Source organism: Rhodnius prolixus, unplaced genomic scaffold (genome assembly GCF_049639745.1).
Source record: "Rhodnius prolixus isolate KJV_2025 unplaced genomic scaffold, Rpr scaffold_1, whole genome shotgun sequence".
Classification (NCBI taxonomy): Eukaryota; Metazoa; Arthropoda; class Insecta; order Hemiptera; family Reduviidae; genus Rhodnius; species Rhodnius prolixus.
In genome coordinates, this window is record NW_027411581.1 from 17540713 (window position 1) to 17565019 (window position 24307).

The 24307-nt window shown below is 31.4% G+C and overlaps 3 protein-coding genes across 4 annotated transcripts in view; 1 reads left to right on the forward strand and 2 right to left on the reverse strand.

Annotated features, from left to right (window-relative positions):
• Positions 1–1559: 1559 nt before the first annotated feature.
• On the forward strand, positions 1560–4717 carry LOC141456225 (uncharacterized). Its single transcript, XM_074132003.1, has 7 exons — positions 1560–1792; positions 2031–2351; positions 2424–2512; positions 2599–2755; positions 2879–2943; positions 3912–3981; positions 4093–4717. Exons 1-7 carry the CDS (start codon positions 1673–1675, stop codon positions 4300–4302), a joined length of 1032 nt encoding a protein of 343 aa, XP_073988104.1. The 5' UTR covers positions 1560–1672; the 3' UTR covers positions 4303–4717.
• Positions 4718–5811: 1094 nt separating this feature from the next.
• On the reverse strand, positions 5812–12834 carry LOC141456211 (snake venom serine protease rhinocerase 5-like). Of its 2 annotated transcripts, none has more exons than XM_074131978.1 (4): positions 12015–12834; positions 11797–11922; positions 10038–10243; positions 5812–8807 (listed from the first exon to the last, which is right to left on the reverse strand). In XM_074131978.1, exons 1-4 carry the CDS (start codon positions 12405–12407, stop codon positions 8675–8677), a joined length of 858 nt encoding a protein of 285 aa, XP_073988079.1. In that variant the 5' UTR covers positions 12408–12834; the 3' UTR covers positions 5812–8674. The 2 variants fall into 2 exon arrangements, with proteins under 2 accessions (XP_073988079.1, XP_073988070.1); XM_074131969.1 differs by having other exon boundaries at positions 5812–8962.
• Positions 12835–12973: 139 nt separating this feature from the next.
• Chd64 (transgelin calponin-3) overlaps positions 12974–24307 on the reverse strand; it is a 28931-nt gene continuing 17597 nt past the window's right edge. The window contains exons 2-4 of the mRNA XM_074132017.1: positions 15324–15460; positions 14833–15037; positions 12974–13447 (exon numbers count right to left, since the gene is read on the reverse strand). Coding sequence (XP_073988118.1) covers positions 13277–13447; positions 14833–15037; positions 15324–15460 — 513 coding nt within the window. The 3' untranslated portion in view covers positions 12974–13276. The remainder of the gene's footprint in view (positions 13448–14832; positions 15038–15323; positions 15461–24307) is intronic.

Sequence of the window (24307 nt, forward strand, 5' to 3'; positions counted from 1 at the left end):
TTTGTATCCCCGATGCCCTAATTTCTAATTATTTCTTCTTTAAATAACTATTCATTAAGTGAATTGCATTAAATAATGAAAAAATAAAGTAATTATCCTTTAAATGAATAGCTAATAATTGCAAATTGCAATTGCAGATTGAATTTTTTGGTTCTAATTATATGTATATCATTTGTAAATTCACCAACAACATTAATGAAGCTAATTAATAAGGAAATTAAAATGAAACTAATCAATAGAAACTTTATACCACTTTGCTACTGGACAGTTTTAATATTGGGAAGTTAAAAACTTGGATTTCGTTTCTCTTTACTGAAAGAATTCACTCTTCATATCCGCGAAAATCAATAATATTTTTTCTCTTATTTTGCGAATTATAGGTTCTAGAAGTCAAATCTGGACAAAATTTTGATCTCCACTGTTATGTATGGGCCTTTTTAAGAATCCTTAAATATATTTCTTCACGATATAGAGGATGTAAAAAAGTAAAATTTCAGAAATCGATTTGTCTCTGGGCATAATGGATTTAGGATCTCTAGATTACAAAAGTGTTAAGTAACTATTTATGGTGTGCTATGTGACCCAGGTGGCACAGAAAATATTCTCATTTTCATTTTTCTCAAGAAGCGATTACATTCCATTCCCGTTCCCTTGGAATCTGCTCATAAGGGTTGGAAAATTTAAGAGCAACTATCCATCTTGGGAACGGAGATGAATGATTGCTGGTTAAAGGATTACAATACTTTCTACATTTTTAACTTTTTTCTGCAATCTCAGATCCTATTTCACTTGCTACTAATATATGACTAAATTGTTCCGCATTCATTTTTGTTGCATCTTGATAATAAAGTAGACGAAAAAATTGGCTCAACTCGCTGAAGAGGTTCCTAGAAGTTCCTAGCTGAAGAAAAAATTGTAAGGAAGCAAGATTGTAGGATTTTTTTAAAATTTATTTTCTAAATGTAATATATATGACAATTTTGTAAAAAAATTGTATGGTGGTATTCGCCGCGAACAGTGCTCACTGGCAGAAATTAGAATTTCTTCAGTATACACCGATTCCCTAAGTGACTTAGCTAAACGAAAAGGTCGACAATCTTTTAAAAATAAATTGTCATGTTACCATTGCTTACAGATTCTAGTACACAATTGAAAGAGCATAATTATTTAATACTGGAATAATTACTGAAAGAATTCCGAGGATATGCAAGGAGAGGGATTAATGTACATGAACGTCTGGATCTTTTGAAGATTTGGACATAAAAATAGTTATGACAGACAGTTTTTTCAACCTGATAAAGACGGAAGCACAATTAGGTTGCTATCTACAAGCAAATAGGGTACGGTCATATGTAAGTAAACTGGTTCTAAAAGACTGATTTGAGTCAGAATTTATTGAGAGTGATTAAAAATCAGCATTTAAAGATAACTGCTCTAAATTGCAAGTCATACCAAATTAGAAAAAAGTTTAATTAATCTTTGTAAGATTTCATAAAATTTGGTTTTAAACCTTGCATTCATATTACGCGCGCATTTATAAGAGCATGTGTTACACATCTTCATGGAAATAGGTTTCATTTTGGTGAAGGTTGCAACCGAAAATAGCAGGACGTCGGGTAGGTTAATGTAAGATAGAAATTGATAAATAAAAGTTTTCAAAAGTATATAGAGTATGACTCTGTGCGCAAAATTCGTAAAAAGCAATACGAAAAATGTTACGAAAATAGTGCCCTCCATCAGTATTCTTCAGTTGAACAGCGACTACAATGTGAAGAGTGATCCCTTACTACAGGTATTAAATGCACATACATGTCTGATTTGTGCTTCCCTAGCAGTCGACCGTAGTTTATCTGCAAGTAAATTAATATTTACTACTTGCATCTTATGTTTCACGCCTTTATAATATGCATGTTGATATATGTAAATTTTATAAATGATACATGGAATTTTTGTAATGAATTCATTCAGTTGCCTTATTATAATTATTTTTTAAATATGGGATGATAAATCGCCACTGCATTTACTTTCAGAAGGAAGACGGTAGAAAATCTTATTTTCAAAGTGACATAGTGCACGCATTACTTCAGAAGGAAAGATGGAAATATCATGATGTACGCAACATAAAAAAGATACATCTAAGCAAAAATCACAAAAAACTCCATTTATGCTTTTTAAATGAAATAGCTGAACAGAAACAAACCTTAAGAGATATAAATCAGATAAAAACTGTACAACCTACAGATGTCTTGTTATCTTCTTCAGTTGAGCAAGCTAAAGAACATAAAAGTAACTTGGAGCAAGGTCCTTCGGAGGAGCAGTTGGGAAATATATTCAACATTCTTGCTAAATCGGTGAGTTGTACTAATTAAGTGATACGTATTGTTAAAAGTTTTTGTTAAGCTTACAGTAGTGCTTTTTTTCAGGCACCTGAACTTTTTGTAAAACCTCATGACTATTCCATTTATCATCCTAACTTAATTTTTGAAAACAATATTCAAGGGGTGCGGACAGTGTAAGATATATTTAGATTTTTTTTCATGTAAATAAATTCGTTTTTATGATTAGATTTTTTAAAACAACTTTGGTTTTTATGATTAGAGGTATTTATCATTACGTGAAGCAGATTGCTCTACTCCGAGCGGTTGGCCATATCAGATTTGCTTATGTTAAGTTAGACGTGTTAAAAATTACCATGCACAAAGAAGACAACACTGTTAAACTTAGGTGGAGAATTAGAGGTATATCTGGGCTAAAGGTAGGAAAAAATTATAGCAAAGTAAAAAATTAATGTTTACAACAAATAAAAATAACACCCTTTACAATTCTATCTCAAAACGTTCGAAAGAAATGGCTAAATTTGGTAACATTTCTGTTTTAGGTGATGTTCTTATTCTGGAAGTTTAAAGTGTGGAATATGAAAGAGACTTTAGGAAGTCAGGATACGTGAGTATTCATTTCATAGCTTTTATTCGTTATTTATTTTAATTTTTTTTGCTTAAAGGAGTATCACTGAGATTACTGGTGTAAGAGGCACGGTGCCTCTTTCAGTGCACGACCTCTCCCCGACCTGATTAATTTCGTTCAGACAACTTTTTCCATCACTGGGGAAGTGATTATAAGAATCTTTTAAAAAAAGAAAATCTAACTTCTACTTATATTTTATACGGATGTCAGAATGCAGGAATCAATGATGTGACTCTGGGCGCTAATGACTTAAGATTTTATGCTAATCCTATTATAATAATCCTTTGTATCTAAATAAAATTAATTAATAAGCTAATTTAATATCGCTAATGATTAAAGCTATTTTCTTGCCCATGTTTGATTCATTCTCAAAATCATGGAAACTCAGCAAATTTTCGTAACAGGAATAAAAAATGCGTATAAGAGCTGTAATTCAAAATATATACTACCAATATTATTTACCCAAGCTTAAGATTTGCTTTTCAGTTTGTTAGTTTGTTTTCAAACATACCAACACTTTGTCATTCATAGTTATAATTATGAATGCCCAGCAGAACATCTGAGGGTGTTTTATATGCAGCAGATTGTTATTTTCTTTTATTATGCCCGGTATGAATTTTCTTCGTTGGAGTTTAGATTACGAAGTTCGTGGATGGCAACATCAGCAATGTTTGAGAAAACCAAACTCAAAAAATAATAAAAAAAATTTATGAATTATAAAATCCCAGAAATTAAATTTTATTTTATTGAAGTCCATGAAATAAGCAACTTGCGCAATTGGTGAAGAACTTTCTGAGATTTAAGATTTGAACAAACGAACCTGTTACATTTTTATTCATATATCTAGATATAGGAACCAATTAGCATGTACATAAAGCCCATATAAACATATATAAATTCCCTATTTTTGCCCTTAAATTTAAAATTATTTTTACAATTTTTTACAGATGGTACGACGGATTTTCAACATTTCATGTGGGCAATGATGGAAAAATATTTAAACATGTTGTAGATAAGGTGAATCAGTTTGATTTTACTATTGCTTTTATACTTTCTAAGTACTTAAATTGTATTTTATGAAACAATTAGGTGAATTGAAAAGAAATTGACTCTATTTTTACTCCGTAGGTAGTACCTGAAAGTAACAGTACCGTGACAGCTAACCCACAGATAGGATCAGGTAAGCTTGCGTTGATGTTTGCCTTAACAATGACGCCAAGATCAGTTAGTGATTTTAACGCTGATTTTTTTACGACAATACGAGAAGAAATTGTTAACAATCATATTAATTTATCTAGTCATTGGCAAGATTTATTTCCGATTGATAGATTGTTTTAAAATGAATTCCCTTAAATAATTGTGGAAGTGAAGAAGAAAACATAGTAACCAATATAGAAATTATAGAACAAAAGATTTGAAAGCAAATCTTTGTTCAGATATCATTTTTGGATTAGATCCATTAATTAATGAAAAAGATGTACACAAGTTCAGCTTTACACAAAGAGCACATTCTTTCTTTTGGATTATATTATTTATTGTAATATTCAAGCAAAATTACAGCTAATCTAGAAAATTTCAATTAAAATTCGTGAAATAATCAATTATTATTATTTTTTTAAAGTAAATTGTTTTGTTGGTTCAGTATAAAATTATAATGATAATACTAGTTAATTTTTGTGCAGTTTTAAGTAAATTCAATATTGACCTCTAAAAAGAAGTGTTACAAAAATAAAAACTCATCATTACAGTGTAATTTCTTTTATATATATATCAATACCTTTATAAATGTAGGCTAATTTGCTAGTGTATATTTATCATTATTTTTTTTTTCTTTCTTAACTAGTCGGTGATTATCCTTTTAAGCAAAAGTAATTATATTATAAAAAGTAAAGTACAAGTAAGTACAAGTAAAGGCTCGTAATCGCCTATTTTTTCAGGCGGGGCTTAACATCCAACTACCAATTAGGTGTCGTGGACGGAGGCGATTAGTAAACATAATTTACTGTAAATTTCTTTTTATTAACCATTAAATAAAATCCAAGGCCTAAGACCGGGAATCGAACCCAGTACCACAATACATATAAGCTTCGCAGGTCTCGCCTCTAACCGCTCGGCTACCGTGGCGCCTATTATATTATTATAATAACGTTAAGCACTTTGTAAAATTGTATCAAATCATTCAGTTAGACGTTGCGTCAGGAACCAGATCATTAGCCATTTTTTAGTAAATTGAAATGTCATGCAAATTTACATCTATTAAAGAGGTGGACATCGAAAGGATATTATATACTGGTAAATTGGATATTATATACTGGTGAACGCTGGTAAATTCAGCCACATACACAGCACAGACACATAAATTCAGCCACACTTTCATAGGAAAAGCTCATTTAAACATTTTTTACCACTTCACATTACCGCATTTATTCGAGAGAAACATAGAGCTTGGCAAACGCACAGACATCCTTCTCTCAAAGCTAAACTAAACCAACTTATTAGACAGGTAAAGTTTGAACTAGGCACTCATCGTATCAACAATATCAGAGTTATATCGAAAATATCCACCCAAATGTTACTCAGATGTCGAAGGCTACAAGGCACATACTGAAAACTACTTCTGTTCCACCAATAAGGGAGGGTAGCGTATTATTCTCTAGCGATACAGAAAAAGTAGAAGCTTTTGCTATACATTACTGGCGTACTGGCGGTCCCGTAAAGTATTCCATCCACTATTATTTAATTTGGGGATCAGAGCGAGTAATAAGTTCTTGGCTTATTCATTAGCTCTCCACAATCTCCTGTGTTCGGCTTATTCATTAGCTCTTCACAACCTGTTAATTCCAAAAGTTTATTGAGTAGTTCAAAATGATGATTTATTCACATTATTTGGCATATTTCTTTAATTAACTAAAGAATAACACACAGATCTAAACTCGTTAAACGAAAATCCTTTCTTTCGAAATTGGTACCTAACACTCATTTAACATCATATTCATTTTTCTTCTTTTTATTTTATTTTATTATTTGTAATGTAAATTTTATATTTTTGAATATAGTTCTTAAATAAATTAATTATTAAATTACACGTTTGCAAAAAATCGTACTGGATTTGATGATTCTGATCAGTTATATTCTTATGGTAGGTGAATTCCTTTCATAATGCCGACGCTGTTTTGAGGCCTACTTTTTTGCAATTAATAACAGATTTCTGCATCAATTTTTAACATAACCCCAATTATTGTATACCGTTCGAAAGGTGATCGTATGTAGATGTTTTCCCTGAATAGTGCACGGTTTTTTCATATGAAATGTTTTTGAGAAAAATGAAGACAAAGTTTTTGGAAAGAATTAGAAACTTGCTATTTCTTATGTTTGGGCCACAAAGTAAAATACTTATAATTATTATTTTGGAATATAAATTAGCTTATTTAAAAGGAAATTTAACCTTCCTTCTAATGAGCTTATTAAAATAGCTGTAGCTTTAATTGAGAAATATAGACATCTTTTTGCTAAAAAGTAGTAACACCTTGAAAAAACATAAAATTAAAAATATCTATAAAACGGAGCCGAATCAAGCCATAGTTTATATAGAATTTTTTGTTGCAAATGATGCCCAGAATCGCCTCCCGAAGTTACCGTAGTCTTATGCTGAACACCCTGTATGTGTCAGGCAGAAATTTGGTGAATGCGTGTTCAGCAGAGAAGATGGTTCTCTTCAAAATAGCTCTACTCTTTATAACTCGACACTCTTAGATTATTTATTTATTTTTTTTGGCATTGGCTTTCGCCATACAGCCAGCATCGTCTAGGTGCTTATCACTAGAATATCACTCACTCTCCATTCTTACTTATAAATACATTCGCTTTACACATTCATCCCTCTACGACACTATTAGATGTTGAATCTGACTTTATAGCTTTTTATTTCTCGAAATTCTAGTAATTTAGCCGCTCCATAATGGTTTAAAATTCTTATTGCTACTTCGGAAATAGTTCTAAGACAAATTGATGTATTGATTTATAGGTTTTTGCTTCAGGCTGCATTGTTTTATACGGTTATTTGTTCTGTAATAATTGAATAGGTATGGATTTTAAACATATAATTTGGCTAAATTTAACTTTTGTCTTGGCTTACTGTCTTTTGAATGGGTACAACGTTTGCTTCTTCTACTTTTTGCTGGATGTTTCGCAACAACGCAGGCTTGTCAATTGAGCTTTCATCTAATAGAAAGTTGCCTTATGTTATAAGTTACCTTATTCTCTTTAACTTTAATTGGAGATATGCTGGAGAAAAGATGCCCTGGAAGTCCATGCCGCAACGACATCTCTCTAAAAATCAAAGAAGAATTATGTAATTTAAGTACTACCAAAGGCAGAAAGGTACTTTACAGGGTAGTTCTAGAAGTCAAGAAAGTTATTAATATCCAGTTTATGTCGTTGCATCCATATAAGTTTGGAGGCGACTAAAATTGTTTCAAATTTTATTTTTCTTTGTTAGACCTCTTCAAATTTATAATTTATACAGATGTAACGACTTAAACTGGATATCAATATCTCTCTTGATTTCTAGAACTACTTTGGAAACTACCTTTCTGCCTCTGGTAGTGCTTAAATTACATGACTCTTCGTCTGCGAATTTTAAAGAGATTTCGTTGCAGCACGGACTTCCAGCATTACAAAGATATCTACAACTTCTCAGGGTTTCTTTGCTGTAGTTAAAATTTGTTTCAGATCATGTATTTTGAACTTGACAGATCTTCTGCGTTCCATGCAATTGCAGTGTTGCGCGAAAAGCGGAAAGGGCTGTTAACATTTTAACTAATTTTTTTGTGAGCTGAGTAGCTAGTGCCTTGTAGAACATCGTTTAGTTACTGGGTTTCGCTGCAAAAGCAAAATAAGCAGTATCTGGAGCAGGCATGAACAATTTACCCCAGAACATTTAATTTTTGAAATGTCTTTTTCATTTTCAAAACTTATTGATTTCGATCATATTTTTGTTACTTTCTTGAAACATGAACTGAATAATTTAACTTTTTCAGTAGCTGTAATATAATGAAAAGAAGGTAAGAGTTGTGTTAATTTTATTTAGTTTGATTTCTATAATCAAATTTAATAATTGATGAAAATGTCTTTAATTTTCTATTTCAGTTTATGAGCTTTTAGAAATTCTAGAAATAAAAATAACATTAGGACGTTAAAATAAAAACGTCACTCCATGCATGAAGAATGATGACATGAAGTCGAAGTATGTTCTAGATCAAGTTATCGAATCAGTTTTGCAAGTCTGCATTTATACCACTTACTCAGCCTTTTCAACGATTGACAGCTGAAATGATCCTGAGAAATTATTTTCTCAAGTTTAATGCAAGCAATTTTCCGTATAAAATTGTCGTGGTCTAAGTGATAGTTCATTTATTTAAGGATATATGCGTCGATCTAAGTAATGGTTCAAAGTCGCTTTCATGAAACTTAAAATTTTTGTATTCAATATAAACGATATTACGCTCGTACGTGTATGATAATAATACATTTTAACAATTTAATAGGTTTATTTATATTACTTTCAAACCTGCGAAGAGCCCAAAAGTGTTTTTTAAATTATTCAGTACTCTATTCAGTGAGATAAATTGAAGCGTCATTATTTTCCTCGTGATCTTATAAATTAAGATTGATGAAGGCAACAAGTAAGATAACTAAAATGTTTGATTCTTTAAAAAGTGCCATGGTGCCACAACTGAGTGGTCGCACTGGTGTAACACCTACATAACTTTTTATCCAATCCAATTCTGGACAAGTGTACATATAAACACCCACTGTTGAAAGTCGGCCGCATGTAAGTTTCTCTGGAACATCCATATAAGTACATTTTGATATGTCATAGATTATATGAGCCACCCCATAATGTTTCCCGTTGCAAATAAGAGGGCCACCAGAATCTCCACCGCAAATACCAACGCCTTCTCCTCTTCTTAGACATACTGCCCTCTTTTTTTGATACCTAGTACATAATAATATTGAAATAACTTTAGGTTAGCATTACAGAAAAGAGATTATAAGTAGTAATCATATGAAAGAAAAACTTTTAGTGACACGTATATACTCGGCTTTTGGAGTAGTAATAACAACAATAAAATTAAGTAATGCCTATTTCGTTCAAGAACCGATTAGGTGTAGGGTGGACAGAGGCACCTTGGCGCCTGAGGAACCAGAATTATTTCAATCGACCAATGAAATCACTAAAAGTAATCTTATTTCTAATTAGCCTTTCGCAAAATTTTCAGGATTAAACTTTTACAGTACAGAAATCAAATACATGATAATTTCATTATTCTATTAGCCAATTGCTTTCCTCATTAAATTACCCCGACTTGTATAAAAATTGCAGCAAGACACCAAATTTCATCTAAGCAATGCTCAGAAAGTTTTATTATGAAGCTGAATGAATTTTCTTTTACATTTTTTTTATATCTCGGTTTTTTAAAATGATGGTAATAAGTAACATATTTTTAACTCAGCTTTACAAATCACAGTTAATGCGTTGTTTACAATTAAAATTTAGGATGGAAGTTTGTCTGCCTTCACATTTTTAGAATTGTGAAATCCATATAGGAAAGTTGTTATAATTTTATTATAAAATTTTCATAATAGGTGACGGGAGTAGGCTGCTGAGAGGAAATAAACTCTGACTTGATTTTCAAAATAGGATTTTTAATCTTATGGTATTGGAGGTGGCACGAAAAATAAAAATGTATTTATTTGTGACAATTATAGAGGAATTAGTATAACATACAGGAGTCTTTTAGAGCTAGTGAACCTTAATTATAAAAACAATTTTTCGCTTATATTAGTCCTCTATAGCTAACCCAAATGAATTATAGTTATTCATGGACCCAAAGGACCTTAGCCTAATATGGCTCTTACCCCCACCCTAAATTGCTTAATTTAGATTAGGGGAAATAACTATTTAAACATAACAAAATGGTACTAATGTTTTAATAATGAACAATTACGTTTCTTCCTTTTTTGGGCTAGGTATAAACGTTTTATTTCTTTAAAAATAACGGCTTACTTACGATTTTAAACATTTGCATGCTACACTTCCATGTTCTGCAAGTACTTTTGTAGAATGCAATCTTGTATTATTTTTTGTAACGTTATCGGGTAAACCCCACCCTACAGCCATACACTTCCTTTTGTACATTTGCTCATCCTGCGGCCAAATATCATCACCAAGTGGGACGATTCCAACTTTTTCTGATGTCATATCAAAACTTTTAATCTGATTGAATAAATGCTTCTATTATTAACAACGCTAAATTTCATTTAAATAACTTACCTAGTACAACGACCTTTAAACTAAAACTGTTTAAAACAGATCGTATGAAGTTTAAAAGGTTATAATCTTTAGAATTTGAGAGCTAGAGCAAGCCATTTTAGGTATTATTCAGTCCATAAAATTTAAGATAACATCACAAGTGCAGCAGTGCTAGACCCACATTTTGGATAAGTTACAAACTAATATACATTTTGCGGTATTTATAACATGAGCAAGAGAGAAGTTACTGCAAACCTACCCTGGTATAAGAAATGGTTCTTTGGCGGGGACCAAGGTTGGCTGGGGATTGTTGTGTAGGCCCTCAAGTGGTTTACATATAGACAGCTCGGCGGTTCGAAGTAGATAAGTAGAAAGTTAGCTTAAGTATCTCAGTTTGAGGTGGTAATCGAATGGGACCTAGACTTTTGTAAGACACTCCACAACTAATGATGGTTGACAAAGCATTTCTCTTTTTCCATATAGCAATTATATTATAATATACAGACTATTCGTTCATTTACTCGAGTTTTCAGAAGAATATACAGTACTTCCCAAGAAGTACATTTGGTCCAAACCAAATGAAAATAAATTTCGTTTTTGTATATCTAATCAATTTAGAATTTGATTTTAACCAATACCTCTCAAAAAATACAAACAGAAACGCTTCTAAAATAATTTTCCGAAAAATGCTAACAGCCAAACTGATCAAGTCCTTACAAGAGTAGCTAATATAAGAAAAAAAGTTTAAAATGTCAGTTCGATTTTATGAGAAAACTACTAAAAAATAAAAAAAAAATCACGAAACTTCACACTAAGTCACCCTCCTTTTCTTGATCTCAGAATTTTCGCACTCATTCATTGTATTATGTTGACACCAGGACTCTACAACATTCCATTAAAATGACGGTTCAGTAGTGAACACTTACCTCTTCCTTCCCCCTAGAAATGTCCTTAATCGAATATTTCTCTAAAAATATATCAAATGAAAGTTGTGGAACTACTAAAAAGCACAATATTGTTGAACCGTTTTCGAAACAATTTAAAAAAGAAGTCATCGACTAAAGTGATAATTAAAAGAAATTAATCGCTTAATATTCTCAGGTCAGGTCTTGCAATATAAAGTTTGAGCTTCCTTTAATTTTTCATTTTTAAGCAGAAAAGTCACAAACAATATTCTAAAAATCACTTTTTTAGGCCATGGAAGTTCATATGTATATTTCCGAAGAAATAGGAAACCGAAAACTTGACATAGTGCAATATTCTTTCTTCATTTGCAGAAAATTAGAAAAAAAGAAAAAAGTGATACAACGTAAGAAGTTCTGAAAATTCTATTTAAGCCGGCTTACCAGGAAGTTTCCAGTAAGCAGCCTAATCCATCGAACACCGCAAGCAGCTGTTTTATAATGTATCATTCATATGAAAAGATTATTCAAGAAATACATTGTTCATTAATACTATCGATGATAGTTTCACTGATCTAGTACGGCGCTTTATTTCATTGAAAAATTATTACACACCTGTGCAAGCGCGAAATCCCACTTCAAAGAACCGTCTTTTACATAATAAGGATGAGTTATTATTTTTAAAGGTACTCTAACCTGCATATCTTCTACTACGTCCATATCATCAATTCCCGCAATTATCTGAAAATAAAATCGACGAAAGAAATGCCATTTAACAGTTTAATTAATTACATATTGATCCCAACTTTGCAATGCTCATTTTGAACAGATACCTTTATATTTTCAAATTTAACAGTAGGAAAACAATGTGCGGCAGAAAGTACCCATTCTTCAGCAATTAAACTTCCAGTACATTTTCCTGCCATTTTTTCCATTGTCACAAGTATTAAAACTACATAAGGTGTTTCACTTATATCTACAAATTTACCGCCAAAACTTCTAGAATATGTCCTATTATCACAAAGTGCTGTAAATAATTCTGTAAGTACAAATGTAATAGCAACAATAAATTTTATACTACTAAAATTTTCTATTAGCATTATTTTTAAGTTTTTTTCAACTAAACTGAACAACTGTTTGAAGTCATATGTGCCACTAAAATATTTGTTTAAAGGTGCGAATGAGTAAAACTGATTTAAAAGTGAAAAAAGTTTCAGTTTCTTCATTTACATATTAGTTTTTGGAATCAATTGATTATTTTTGTAGATAAGAGCAACATCATTAACCAAAAATGTAGATTTCAGTTCAATCTAAGTTCCTACGAATACAGGACGCCCTTAGATTGTTAAATTTTTATTATAATAAAAGACCTTTTTTTTTATCCTTTTGTTTTCCTGAAAAAATAGGCGATTACATTACTTTACTTGAGTAAAGTTAAATATTTGTTCTCTTTGATTTATCTCTCGGATGCCCTTAAATAATGTTACAATTTGTTAAGTAAAAGAAAATAATTTATTGGTATTCATACAATCTAGAAATATTATTTGAAAATTAATATAAACTAAAAAATATAAAATTTGAATGTTAATCTTACAAGCTATAAATGTAGAAATTTTATTTTCTTCATACAACTTTTTACATTTTCTTGATCATGTAACACTCCAGAATTTATTTAGAAAAGTAATTTCTATAAAGAGCACCGAAAATCACAAATTTTGGAATTTATGCAAAAAGAAATTAAAATCAGTTACCAAATATTTCTAAACTAACAAATATGTGCACAGGCATCTCATTTTATTTTACACTAATTTGTTGGCTTTATTCTTTTTTTGCAGTTATTTTTTTTTTTTTATGAAAAATTCATTTCAGGAAGAACTTTTGAACATGATCATTAATTCAAATCAGTGCCATCAGTTTACTTTGTGTTTTGGAATGTTTATCTACACACAAATATAACGGAATGTTAATAATGAAGTATTATAATTTTTGATGGTGTAATAATTTCGTTGCTTATTTGTCTTGTATATATATATATATATTTTTTTTTTTCATTTAGCACAAATATGGGAAAATGAATCTGTTGCAGTTTTAGAAGTTACATATGTCTAGTGTTACCAAAATTGATGCCACTTTGGTTAGCTCCCTTATTACTTCCATACTGGAGGCTGATTACTCCCTGGCCAGCTCTTAATTGGTCTTCGGTAAAATTACGGACATTTTTATCGGCTTCTTTTGGTCCAATACTGGGTTGTCCATACTGTGATCCCTGCACAACCAACATAATTTTGAATGTAAAATATGAAGAAAACAGAGCACATCTTAACTACATATCTATGATGCAAAAATAAAAAAGAGTTATAAAGTTCTGCAAAATACTTTACCAAAGAACAGTAAGTGTTCACGTTCGCCTTTTGAAAAAATGGTAAATCAGAAATTTGGTGATAATAAGTCAAGATTAAGACAAAAAAAATTACTTACAGAATTTTCTAAAATGGAAACATTATGTGTAAATTGAATTGCAAATATATAAAAAATACATACTTATACGTAAGGAAACATTCATTAATTAAGTTAAACAATATAACCAATTGAGGACAAACTGAATCAACAAAGAATAAGTTCAAATTGGAATATCTTTTTAAAATTTTTGAAACTTATATGTAAGTCCACTTAATGCGTTAAAAAAAAATTAGATTACCTCAATAGTAGATGTGGAAATTTTATCTAAGAAAAATGGATTAACGTAAGATGAGTAGTTAAAATAAACCTTGATAGATTGAAACATCGATTCGCTTACCCCGATAAAACCTCTCATGGAATGCACTTGACAAATCAAAAGTTATTGACTGTAAAAATCTGACCGAAAGGTTCCAGCAAGTTGGTTAGTTTTTTAAAGTTTCACACGATTTTAGCATGAAGAACAATGTTGTACGCGCAAATATTTAACTGAAGATGTATTAACGACATGAACATCTTCTGGAAAAAAGACAAATCGAAGCACACCCCTGCCAAACCAAATCGTGGCACAATATGTCCCTAGACAGACACTCTTGGAGAAAAGAGAGAGGGATTCAAAGTTTAAAAGAAATAAATAGTCCAAACTTCACGCCGAAAATCCGCCCATTACTTACTTCGATAATACCATAGGACACACACAAAAAATGCTATCTCGGAGGAGAAATAAAACTAGGAAGTATTTTTACCAAGTGTCTAGCCTGGACTGTCCAAGTTTTAATTATCAGACCACAAACTTCGGCTATCCAGCTTTTAGGCACGCAATATCTATACCAGAGAATCGCTCTGATTTCTAAACTATCCGGACTTAAAGATATTAATGCACTAAAGATAGATGCAACTAGCCAATGAATAATGAACTCTAACTAGGACTAATGAAGCTTGGGTTATTAAAAATAGAGATGTTCACCTACTTTTAAAAAAAAAATTGTACTCTAAGCATGATATTATCACTTAATGCCTTTCGGTAATTTTATAATGTCACTGTCGGCTCGTTCCCAATCACGCCCGCTGCTTATACATTGGATAACTCATGGTCTCCACAACGGAAACCGAACCGCCCGCATAAACCAGACAAAATTAACCTATAGGGTCTTGCTTTAGAGCTAATTATTTAATGAAAAATCTTCTGCTTACCTTCCTTCCTAGGGACTGTAAACATATCACAACGGAATTAAGGTTTTGCCTTTCCCAGAGATCTACAGTTTGGAAAGTTTCTTGTGCAGGCACGCCCATCAATCTAGCAACTTCTAGGAAGTTATTTATGTTTTCCATACATTTGAAGGCCATTTTGTTTTCATTAATTTTTTTCACTGATCCTGCTTTCATGATATTAACCAATCTATAAATTTTCACATAATCAATTATTTCAGCATTCACAATTATACCTATTTCTTATTTAGAGTCTTAAAAGCTATATCCCTTAATCTATAATTAATTATTCTGTCAATAATTAAAACGGAATGATCATAAATCAATATAAATGAAAATAGGCGCTTATGACCAATTGCCTTGTGAGAAAAGAAAGAAATATTTCGGTGCAACTCCTGAACGCCTGCAACATTTCTACAGAAGTAATAAAATTGGATAGCTTTGTATAATATATTCCTTAAACAACAGAATACAACCTGCAAAGTAAGGTGCCATCTTTAAGTGTCTCAAAAAAGTTGTCCATATCTCCTGAGGTGTTTATTGGTTCGTCTGTGATAACCTTGATCCATTCCAAACATTCTTGAGCATGCTCTTCACTGTATTTGCTGTTTATCTAAAACACAAGTAATTTGTTAAAATGTTAATTCCAAAATTTCATAATTTAATTTTATGTCTACATAATAGAAGAGGTTTTTATTTTTATTTTTTTGACAGATTTGAAAGGATCACCCTCTTTATAAATTAGACCAGCGATTTTCAACCTTGCGAGAGTTAGCCAAAGTCACTAACCAAATAAACTGATGCAATACAATTATATTACAATCAAACTATTGCTGTAATAGTTTTATAGATTTTTTTTGCCAGCTTTATGCAAGGTGCATAAAAGTTATAGTTGCATAAAAAAAAAAGATAAATTCCTTTTAAAAAAAACTCCTTCCTGCCTTTTTCAAAATTCTGCCAACCGATAAATACATTGGACATATTTAAGAAATGAAGGTTTTTTTTCCTGAATTAGAAATAACTTGCGCAGCAATTAATCGGTTCATAGAATTTATTAACTAGGTAAATAGAGGAAATATCTCAAGAACGAAAAATTGCAAAAATTTCTAATTTTATTTCAGTTCAAAAGCGGACTCCGAATGTAACCGTTCCAAATTCCTAAATCGAAAGTGATACTTAAAATTTTTAAAACTGCATCCATTCATTTTATCCGTCTCTCTTATTTTAAGAGTAGTAAACTTATACTGAAGACCTAAACTTAAGTCCTATTACACTGAAGACACTGTAAAACAAATTACAAATTAATAAGTATAAGCCCTGAAGATGACCTAGTCCCTAGAAAGAAAGCTTGGCAAAAAAATATATAAATGGAACATTATATCTGAAATTGGCAGAAATCTTTCTTCCTGTTATACTAAAGATAACAAAATATTAGCACAAATTGTTTATTTGAAGCGTAAATGTGTATTTATTTCCCATCTAATTATCGTTTCGCCTAAAATAATACACATCTGCTGCTTTCTAAGTTTTTAAGTTAGTTTTAGTTTCTAAGTTAGTTCAATGCAGATAAAGAAGGTATTCTAGTTCAAAAAGTGTTCAGCGTAGAGGTAAAAAGTCTAACTATACAAACAAGATAACATTATCTTCAATATGTTTTCCATTTTTTATTCTTTCTGAGTTCCCAATAAAAATTTCTTAAACTAGGGTTTTAAAAATGTTCTTAGTTCATAAAAAACTTGTTTAACTTTTAACATTTCAAGTAATGAATCGTCGGTTATTTTGGACATAAATTCAATTGAACACCTAAACGCTATTTACATATTATATGTTGTAAAATGTTTAAAAATAAAAAAAAGTCTGATCTAATTTGGTATTTGAATTTCGCTTATTTCTATTTATTTTGCAAAGAAGACTTGTGTTTTATGTTATCCACTTTACGTTAATTGTTTATAACAAGCTTATTTTTATTTATTTTGAAATGAAGACTTATTTTATTATTGAGCCTGGTGTTTGGTTTTGTGGTAATGACCTTGACTGTAATTGATGATGCCTAGTCCGAATCCTAGTTTATTAGCTCATTATATTTGTACAAAAATTGTTAATAGTACAGTTTGGGTGCTTCCGCCCTCGTTTACAACACCTTAGGTGGTAGTTTAGCCTGGACTGAAAAAAATAAATAAGCGATTTGTTCATTTATTTAATTATTTCACTGTTTGTAGTGCGACTTGCATTTTAATCAAATTACCTTGCTTAATGTTTGAATCAACTCCTTGTAAGTATTTATGTTGCGAAAAAAATAAAGTAGTCAACAGGTAAAAAACGTTTTTGAATTAAATTGAAAGTTAATTGTTAAATATTAATATTGGCCTACATCTATTAACAGTGATACACAGATAACGTAAAAAAGCTTCAGAGGAGAGCAAATCAATTTTTTTTTCTATACAACCCTGATGAACCAGTTCTAAAAATGGTTGATGATTCGAAATTGGTCAGAACTAAAAGATCTAAACGTGTGCTTAATAATGTCCCAATATTCGCTATTGACCAATTCGATTTTTTGCAACATACAAAAATTCACCGTCTTCTCTGAACATGACAATGTTACAATATTATTAAACCTTCTTGAACTTTAAATTCCATAACTTCTAGGAAAATTACTTTCTTCGTGTACTGCATAAAATAAAACTCAATTCCTAAATTTCTTATACTATAAAAAACATCAATTTTGTCTAGTCTTTGCAAATTGAGTTCTCTTGTCAAATAAATATTATATTTATAATAAAAAGGCTGTGAACTCTCTCCATACACCCTTGTGAGTTGATAACAGTTTTATTATCTAAATGGCTGTTAAATGAATAATAAGTGTATCTAAATCAAACAGGGGAGAGATTGTTAAACAGGAACGATGTATCAAAGTACGTTATCAATATTGTACCATGGATACACATGTAACTATTTACAAGACCCATTATTTTAAAATTATACAGCCAATTTGAAAAATGAAGAGAAACTTAACGCACGTTTTTTTTACTTTAAAATTGTATAGCATCTGCGTTCTATTTGACGAAAACCGTTATCTCTGGTTCCGTAAACATTCAACTCCATTAACAACTATTCTAACAATACTAGGTTCTGGTAACTACAAGACGAGTACTATAAACAAACAGACCTTTAACTTCCTTTCTGCGTCACTTAACAGTAAATAATTAGCTAGTAGGTAGTATAAGGTAAGTTAGTTACTAATTGTTTTTTCTTAATGACAAAATAACATTTATGGTTGGTAAATAGTATGGATCTGTGGTAGACAAATTTAATACTGAATTTATACTGTACTTGAAATAGGTATCACAATTGTATATTACAAAAGAATGTGATGAAGAAGCAAGTTGAACTATATTTTGGTTAAAGTATCATCGCTGTTACTATAATAACGATAAATTTCAAAATATTAAGGTTTTGAAAAACTGGGTACTCTGATACTCCACATACCATTTGGTTTAGATCCATAAGGCAAAGATTTGTTTTGCATGTTCATTCACTGAAGCTCCATTCCCTCTACTCTCTTGTTATCGCAAAATGGATGACTTTTTAGGACAGGATTCTTGAATGTTACCAATTAAAAAATACAGGATTACGATTAGTCTAGAAAATATTCTATGCTTTTCTAGGCAGAAGTAAACTATCCTTAATTTTGATATGAAATTATGCTTTAGGGATTAATGAGCAGCAAAGTGAAACAAGTTAAAAAGCTTATTTGATCAGTTGTGGACTAGAAAAGATCCACATTATAGTTGGAATCATCTGATACTAATTCGTTGCTTGAGTACGCGTCCACCTCGTTATATCAAATAGCGGAAGACTAGACTCTTAAATTGCACGTGTTTGCCTAAAAAAAATCCATCTAAATGTCTGATTAGGCATTTTTGTTAGGTCGATGTCCCTGTGGCTCTCTGAATTGATTACTGGGCAAAAGTAGCTAATTCCTTCTGGGTTTATTTCTTTTTTGGAATGAACTTATATGGATGGAACTGGTGCCTATCAAAAAAGAATGGTCTCTGATGGATTTACAGACCAAATTACCAAATAAAAAAAAAGGTCTTAACTTTACTGGGGGAGCCATTCTTCTTTTAGTCTTGTTCGATGCTGGCGTAAAGGAGTGCCTTATTAAATACCCATGTATCGAACTGGCCAGGTCACATCTAAATATAGGATGATCTGTACATAGCAATTCCTTACATTTCTAAGGGATTAAATTTGAATTTAATATTTTTAAAGTGCAAAGAAGGAGAGAATTTTAACAATCGTAACAACAATTTCAACGACTGCTCGTTTGGATTTCAACTATGAACATGCAAAACAAATTTCTATAAATATTGCTGAGGTTATTTGGGCCTTCAACGTCATCTCATGAAGCTCCGCCAACCAATCCAATAATCGGAGAATACAATACTTTCAATCTATTGAACTTTACCACACGTCAACACCACCAAAAGTTCTCAAATTTATCTCTCCAAAACAGACTTCTATCACTCCTGACTCTACTGCTAACTTAATTTCCATAATAATCAAGAAAATCCATAGCGATCCCTTAGCACAGGGGTGAGCAACCTTTTTAATCAATGGGCCAATTTAAATTTTAATTTTTTTTTGCGGGCCGCACATAGATTAACTCTTACTAATAATTTACGAAACGTCCGTATTGCATGTTTGAACAAGTCACCGACAAGTGTGTATCTCGCCACAAAAAAAACGCGCAGACGCGGCGCGTTCGTATTGCATGTTTAAAAACGTCGTCGACAAGTAACTCGCCATAAAAAAATATTTCGGTTTAGTATGTACTACCATTTTATTATAATTAATTTTATAACAATATACTGATGGGAGAAAGACGATAAAATAAATTCAATTTTAGAAATGCTTGGCGGGCCGCGTGTTGCTCATCCCTGCCTTAGCACATGTTTTATGAGATGGCATGAATGACCTTACATTTAATTTACAATTAAGGAGCTTATTAATAGAAGTCTGCCTTTGACACAAACCATAACATCTCAAGAACAATTATATTACTCTTGAGTCAAAAGACGATCGGACAAAGATATGAACTTCAGTAACAACATCAAGAAACAACAATAAGATGTACGATTCCTGAAGCTTAGAATAAGATTTCACGGAAAGACAATTTTTAATTAATTTATTTTGTTTAATTTATTTAGTTATTTACAATATATACAATAAGAAAAATGGATGCTGAAAGGCAGGTGGAGAGAAACTACCCAGCGGTAGCACTCTCTTCAGGATATGAGGACTAATTTAAAGTCAAAGAAATGCACCTCGCAGATTATGGAGCTGAATATTTAAATAATGAGTGCAGAATTTGTGCCTTGTAAGCTGTGAGTACCACCTATATTTGGTAGTAAATAAAGAAAATAAAGAAAAATGTCTAAGCAACCAATATTTATAATTCAAATATTTTCCAAAGACTTATATAACATTACCTAGAATTTTAATAACATTAACCTCATTAAGATCAATTTAAATAAATCGCTAGTTGAGCAGAAGTCACAGAATTCATACTTGAATCAAATTAGTTTAAAACAAAAGTGTCAATTTTAGTCCTTAAATTCCGGATAGTGACTAGATATAGTTTGTAGTATAATATGCAGTTACTGCACTATAGAATATTAATGACATCACTCCTTACACAATTCGATCTGTGAGGAAGTTACTTGTACTACGTGCATTAATTATTAAAAACAATTTATATTGTTAATATTGTGCCAGTTAAATCAACCAAGTTAACTGTATATTCTACAGATGGTAATCATTGATTGTCAGATGGAATCTAAATTAAATGTATAGTAACTAACATTTAAAGGTTCTCATTACTTGAATAGGAAGGTAAAAAATTTACTGTTTATATGAAATAGCGCTTCTCTCTGCTGTAATGAGCTACTGTAAAAGTCCTCATTATTTTTCGAAGAAACTACAAGGATCAATAATCAATCAGACAAATAGTAAATCAATACAATGTTTCGTTTACTTTTCCAAGTAATCCCCACCAACTTCTTACGAGTCTTCTTTTCCCCTCAGCGAAGAATTCTTTACCTTGATCTCCAAGCCACTTTGGCGTATTACGTATGTTGTCATTACGTTTCTAGCACAAATAACGTAGCTTTTGTAAAAAAAAAAATCCACTTTTTATAAATTATGCGTTCGACGATTAAGAAATGTTGAAATTTTTAAGAACTACATCAATGGCTGTCTGCTTGCTCAGCACGTGCAAAGTTCTCACTATGCCTGCTGGTTTACTCGTACTAGTCAAGGAATGTGCGGTTACCAATTCGGTAATTTTCAACAAGTGATGCACCTTTGGAGAACATCACTTAAATCCAAATGGATTAATTACTACACTACTTCCCTGTTATTTTTACAGGTGCAAAGTTCGTCTGACGATTCCGGTGAGGCAAAACGTTGCGCGATGCCCATAGAGGAAAGAGGACCAATGATTGTTTAAAAAAAAAAAAACTTGTGTTTGCAGGCATCAAGCCTAATATCATTAACATTAATGCTGGCACCTCAACAACTCACATTGAGTGTCTTGAGGGTTTGCAGAGGTATTTGATGTGTCGAATAATTAGGGTTGGTGTACCCACGGATAAACTATAGCTCATTATCACACATACACTTTGCGTACGCCAAAGTTCAAACTAACACTGGCACTTAGGAAACATATACGATAGATCCTTGGGTTGGAGTGGTATTGGCTTATTAAGCCTCACTCTCTTCAATTTACAGTGTGGTGCGTATTTAGTGAACGGTTCGAGTTTAAAGTCAGTTAGTAGGGAAAGAACAATGGTGCATTATTGTATTATGTAGGTATGTGTGAAAAAAGCCATTTCCTAAATCTTAAGGATCAATCACTCCTTCGCAAGGAACGCAAGTTGTTACAAAGGAAAACACGCGCTATCCAAGCAGAGATCTCCGCTTGAGAAATAAAATAAAGCAGAGTTCTATATTAAGGTCTACAAAGATATTGTAAAATGTTTCTTTAATGTGTCCTCTATTCAGAAGTTCCCTTAGAAGACTTACTACGCAATTTTCGGAGAGTTACCACGGCTCAAACTACTTAAATAAAATAACTACTCTACGCAAGTGATCAATGCGAAGTTAACTAGTTCAAGATAAAATAGAATTTTATGAAATCTTTTTCTTCTAGAAGGTATCATACTTCCAGCATGAAGTTAGAAAGACAAGAATGAAGATTTACTTAAAGGTTACAACAGCAATTTTACTCAAGTGGTGGGGGTTCGAAAGTAGGGAATCTTGGTAGCCTTGAACTTGCCGCTGCAAACAATGAACGCTGTTGCAGTTTAGTGTTTTTTGCTGGTCCTCCACCACTTTCACTTGCTATACATCATTACTTCACAGCCTCCACGAATGCTATGATTCATATTGTAAGTTTTCATTAAAAAACAAAAAAAAACACTCCTAATTCTTAATTAATACATTAAAAAAGATCTAGAATACAAGAGCATGATTTCAGCGTTTATAACTTATTGGCAAATGCTCCATTAATTTACCCTTTTAAAATCAATCATAAGTGAAACTGAAAATAAATAGTCTAAAGGTTACCTTACACGCAACACCAAATATTAGCGATTATTTGTTAAAATTAGTTGACAGCCACAAACGTTCTAAAAAAACAGCAGCGTTTTTTAACAGCACTGTTTTAGTATACTAGTTATGAGCGCGGACTAGTTATTGTTTATGAATTATTTAGTTTAATTTAAGTATGATATGAACAGAATCTTCAACAAATGGTGTTCACTTATTCGTGCAGCACTTATCTGAAGATGTTTCAACGTTCAAATGCAAATTTTTTTACTTCTAAAGAAATGCTCTGAATGACTTAGATGAAGAATCCGAAAAGGGACTTCAGCGCGGAAGTATAACAACAACTCTAGGACTCCACCATTCTTCAGACAAGGAGGTCTTATTCAGAAGCTTAACAGTTGAATGGTACTTACGTAAAGTTAACCTTCAATCAATTGCACTAGCAATGGTTTCCAGATGGGAAACTCTAATAAAAACAACTTTCTTCCGTTTTCTTGATTTTTGGACGTTCTACTTTGGACTATTTGATACTGGTTTAAAACAAGCAGATATGTGAGTACAAACGAGGCAATAAGCACATTTCTTGATACAAACTGAACTCCATTTGGTAGTAACCCAGTAGGGTAGCTTCGGGAATACACATACTCCGTTGTTCCTTGTCTCTAAGGTTCTTGTGGATGAACTGAATTCACAAACAAATTCACAGGAAGTCCCATTTTGATCTTTCGTTTAAATGTCAACAAGAACACGCCACAATAAGATTTTGGTTAAAATCAGTAAACCGGAGTAGTTCGAGTTTGAAGAAAATTCTTCAACTACTCTTTACTCAATGGATTGTTCACTTTTTTTTCCTTTTTTTTTTTTTTGAGATTTTAAAAGAATAGTCAATAATATATTTTTTAAATATTAAGAATTAAAATATTATCAATCGAACTCTTACAAACACAATACATGAACAGTATTAATTCACACTTAAACACAGACTTATACACCTATATATAGATCGCAAGGTTCTAAATACATTTTTAAAAAACGGTACTATTATACAACATCAAATCCATACACAAGCACTGACTCCCACAACTAAAAAAACTGCGGTCCTATGACCACAAACCTACCATTCTACCACTTAACATCCATATCTACCAACCTATTCTAATTAACGGACTTATTGTGTAAAACTTATTGCAAGGCACCATTGAAAAGAACTTAACATGATTACATCACTGAAGACTCAACAGCAACTCCATCGATAATAAACGTCATGCACATGACAATAAAACAGCAAACAATTCTTATATAATATTGAAGAACTATTTAAAAAATTCTATCTGACATTAGAGTAATGTTCTAAATGGAAAAATTTGCAATCTATTATTCCATAACAAGAGTAAGAGATTGTTAATCACAGTACAAACATAAACAAAATTAAATGCAGATGTATGCAGTTGTTCAGTGTTCAAAATGTATTTTCTTCTTTTTATATTACACATTAACTAAACAAGCAAGCACAAAAAGAAATATTTTGTTTTTAAAAAAGGATAAATTAGTTGTTGATAGAAAGGAATTTTGAAATAACCAACTCAATCATAATGCAAATATAAAAATGTAATAACTTGACTGTACTACAAACTGGGTCAACACTCAGTAACGAAAATGACGAGCACATAGATAACGTTCTGTGTGAATTTATCTTTTTATTTACACTTTTTAAACAAATTTATTTACAATTGTATAAAATATTCTCTCTTTTTTATTCGTGGTATTAACTGGCAAATATTTAATATTTAGAAAACAGCACCACTTCAATCTTTTTTTTGTATTGCAAAAACAATTTGTTTAAATA

Coding starts and splice junctions, on each gene's coding strand:
- LOC141456225 (XM_074132003.1), top strand. CDS start 1,673: ATGACTCTGTGCGCAAAATTCGTAAAAAGCAATACGAAAAATGTTACG. Junction 1,793..2,030: donor AGAGTGATCCCTTACTACAG/GTATTAAATGCA, acceptor ATTTACTTTCAG/AAGGAAGACGGTAGAAAATC. Junction 2,756..2,878: donor GAGGTATATCTGGGCTAAAG/GTAGGAAAAAAT, acceptor TTTCTGTTTTAG/GTGATGTTCTTATTCTGGAA.
- LOC141456211 (XM_074131969.1), bottom strand. CDS start 12,407: ATGAAGAAACTGAAACTTTTTTCACTTTTAAATCAGTTTTACTCATTC. Junction 11,923..12,014: donor TTAAATTTGAAAATATAAAG/GTATCTGTTCAA, acceptor TTTTATTTTCAG/ATAATTGCGGGAATTGATGA. Junction 10,244..11,796: donor GGGATTTCGCGCTTGCACAG/GTGTGTAATAAT, acceptor TTATTCAATCAG/ATTAAAAGTTTTGATATGAC.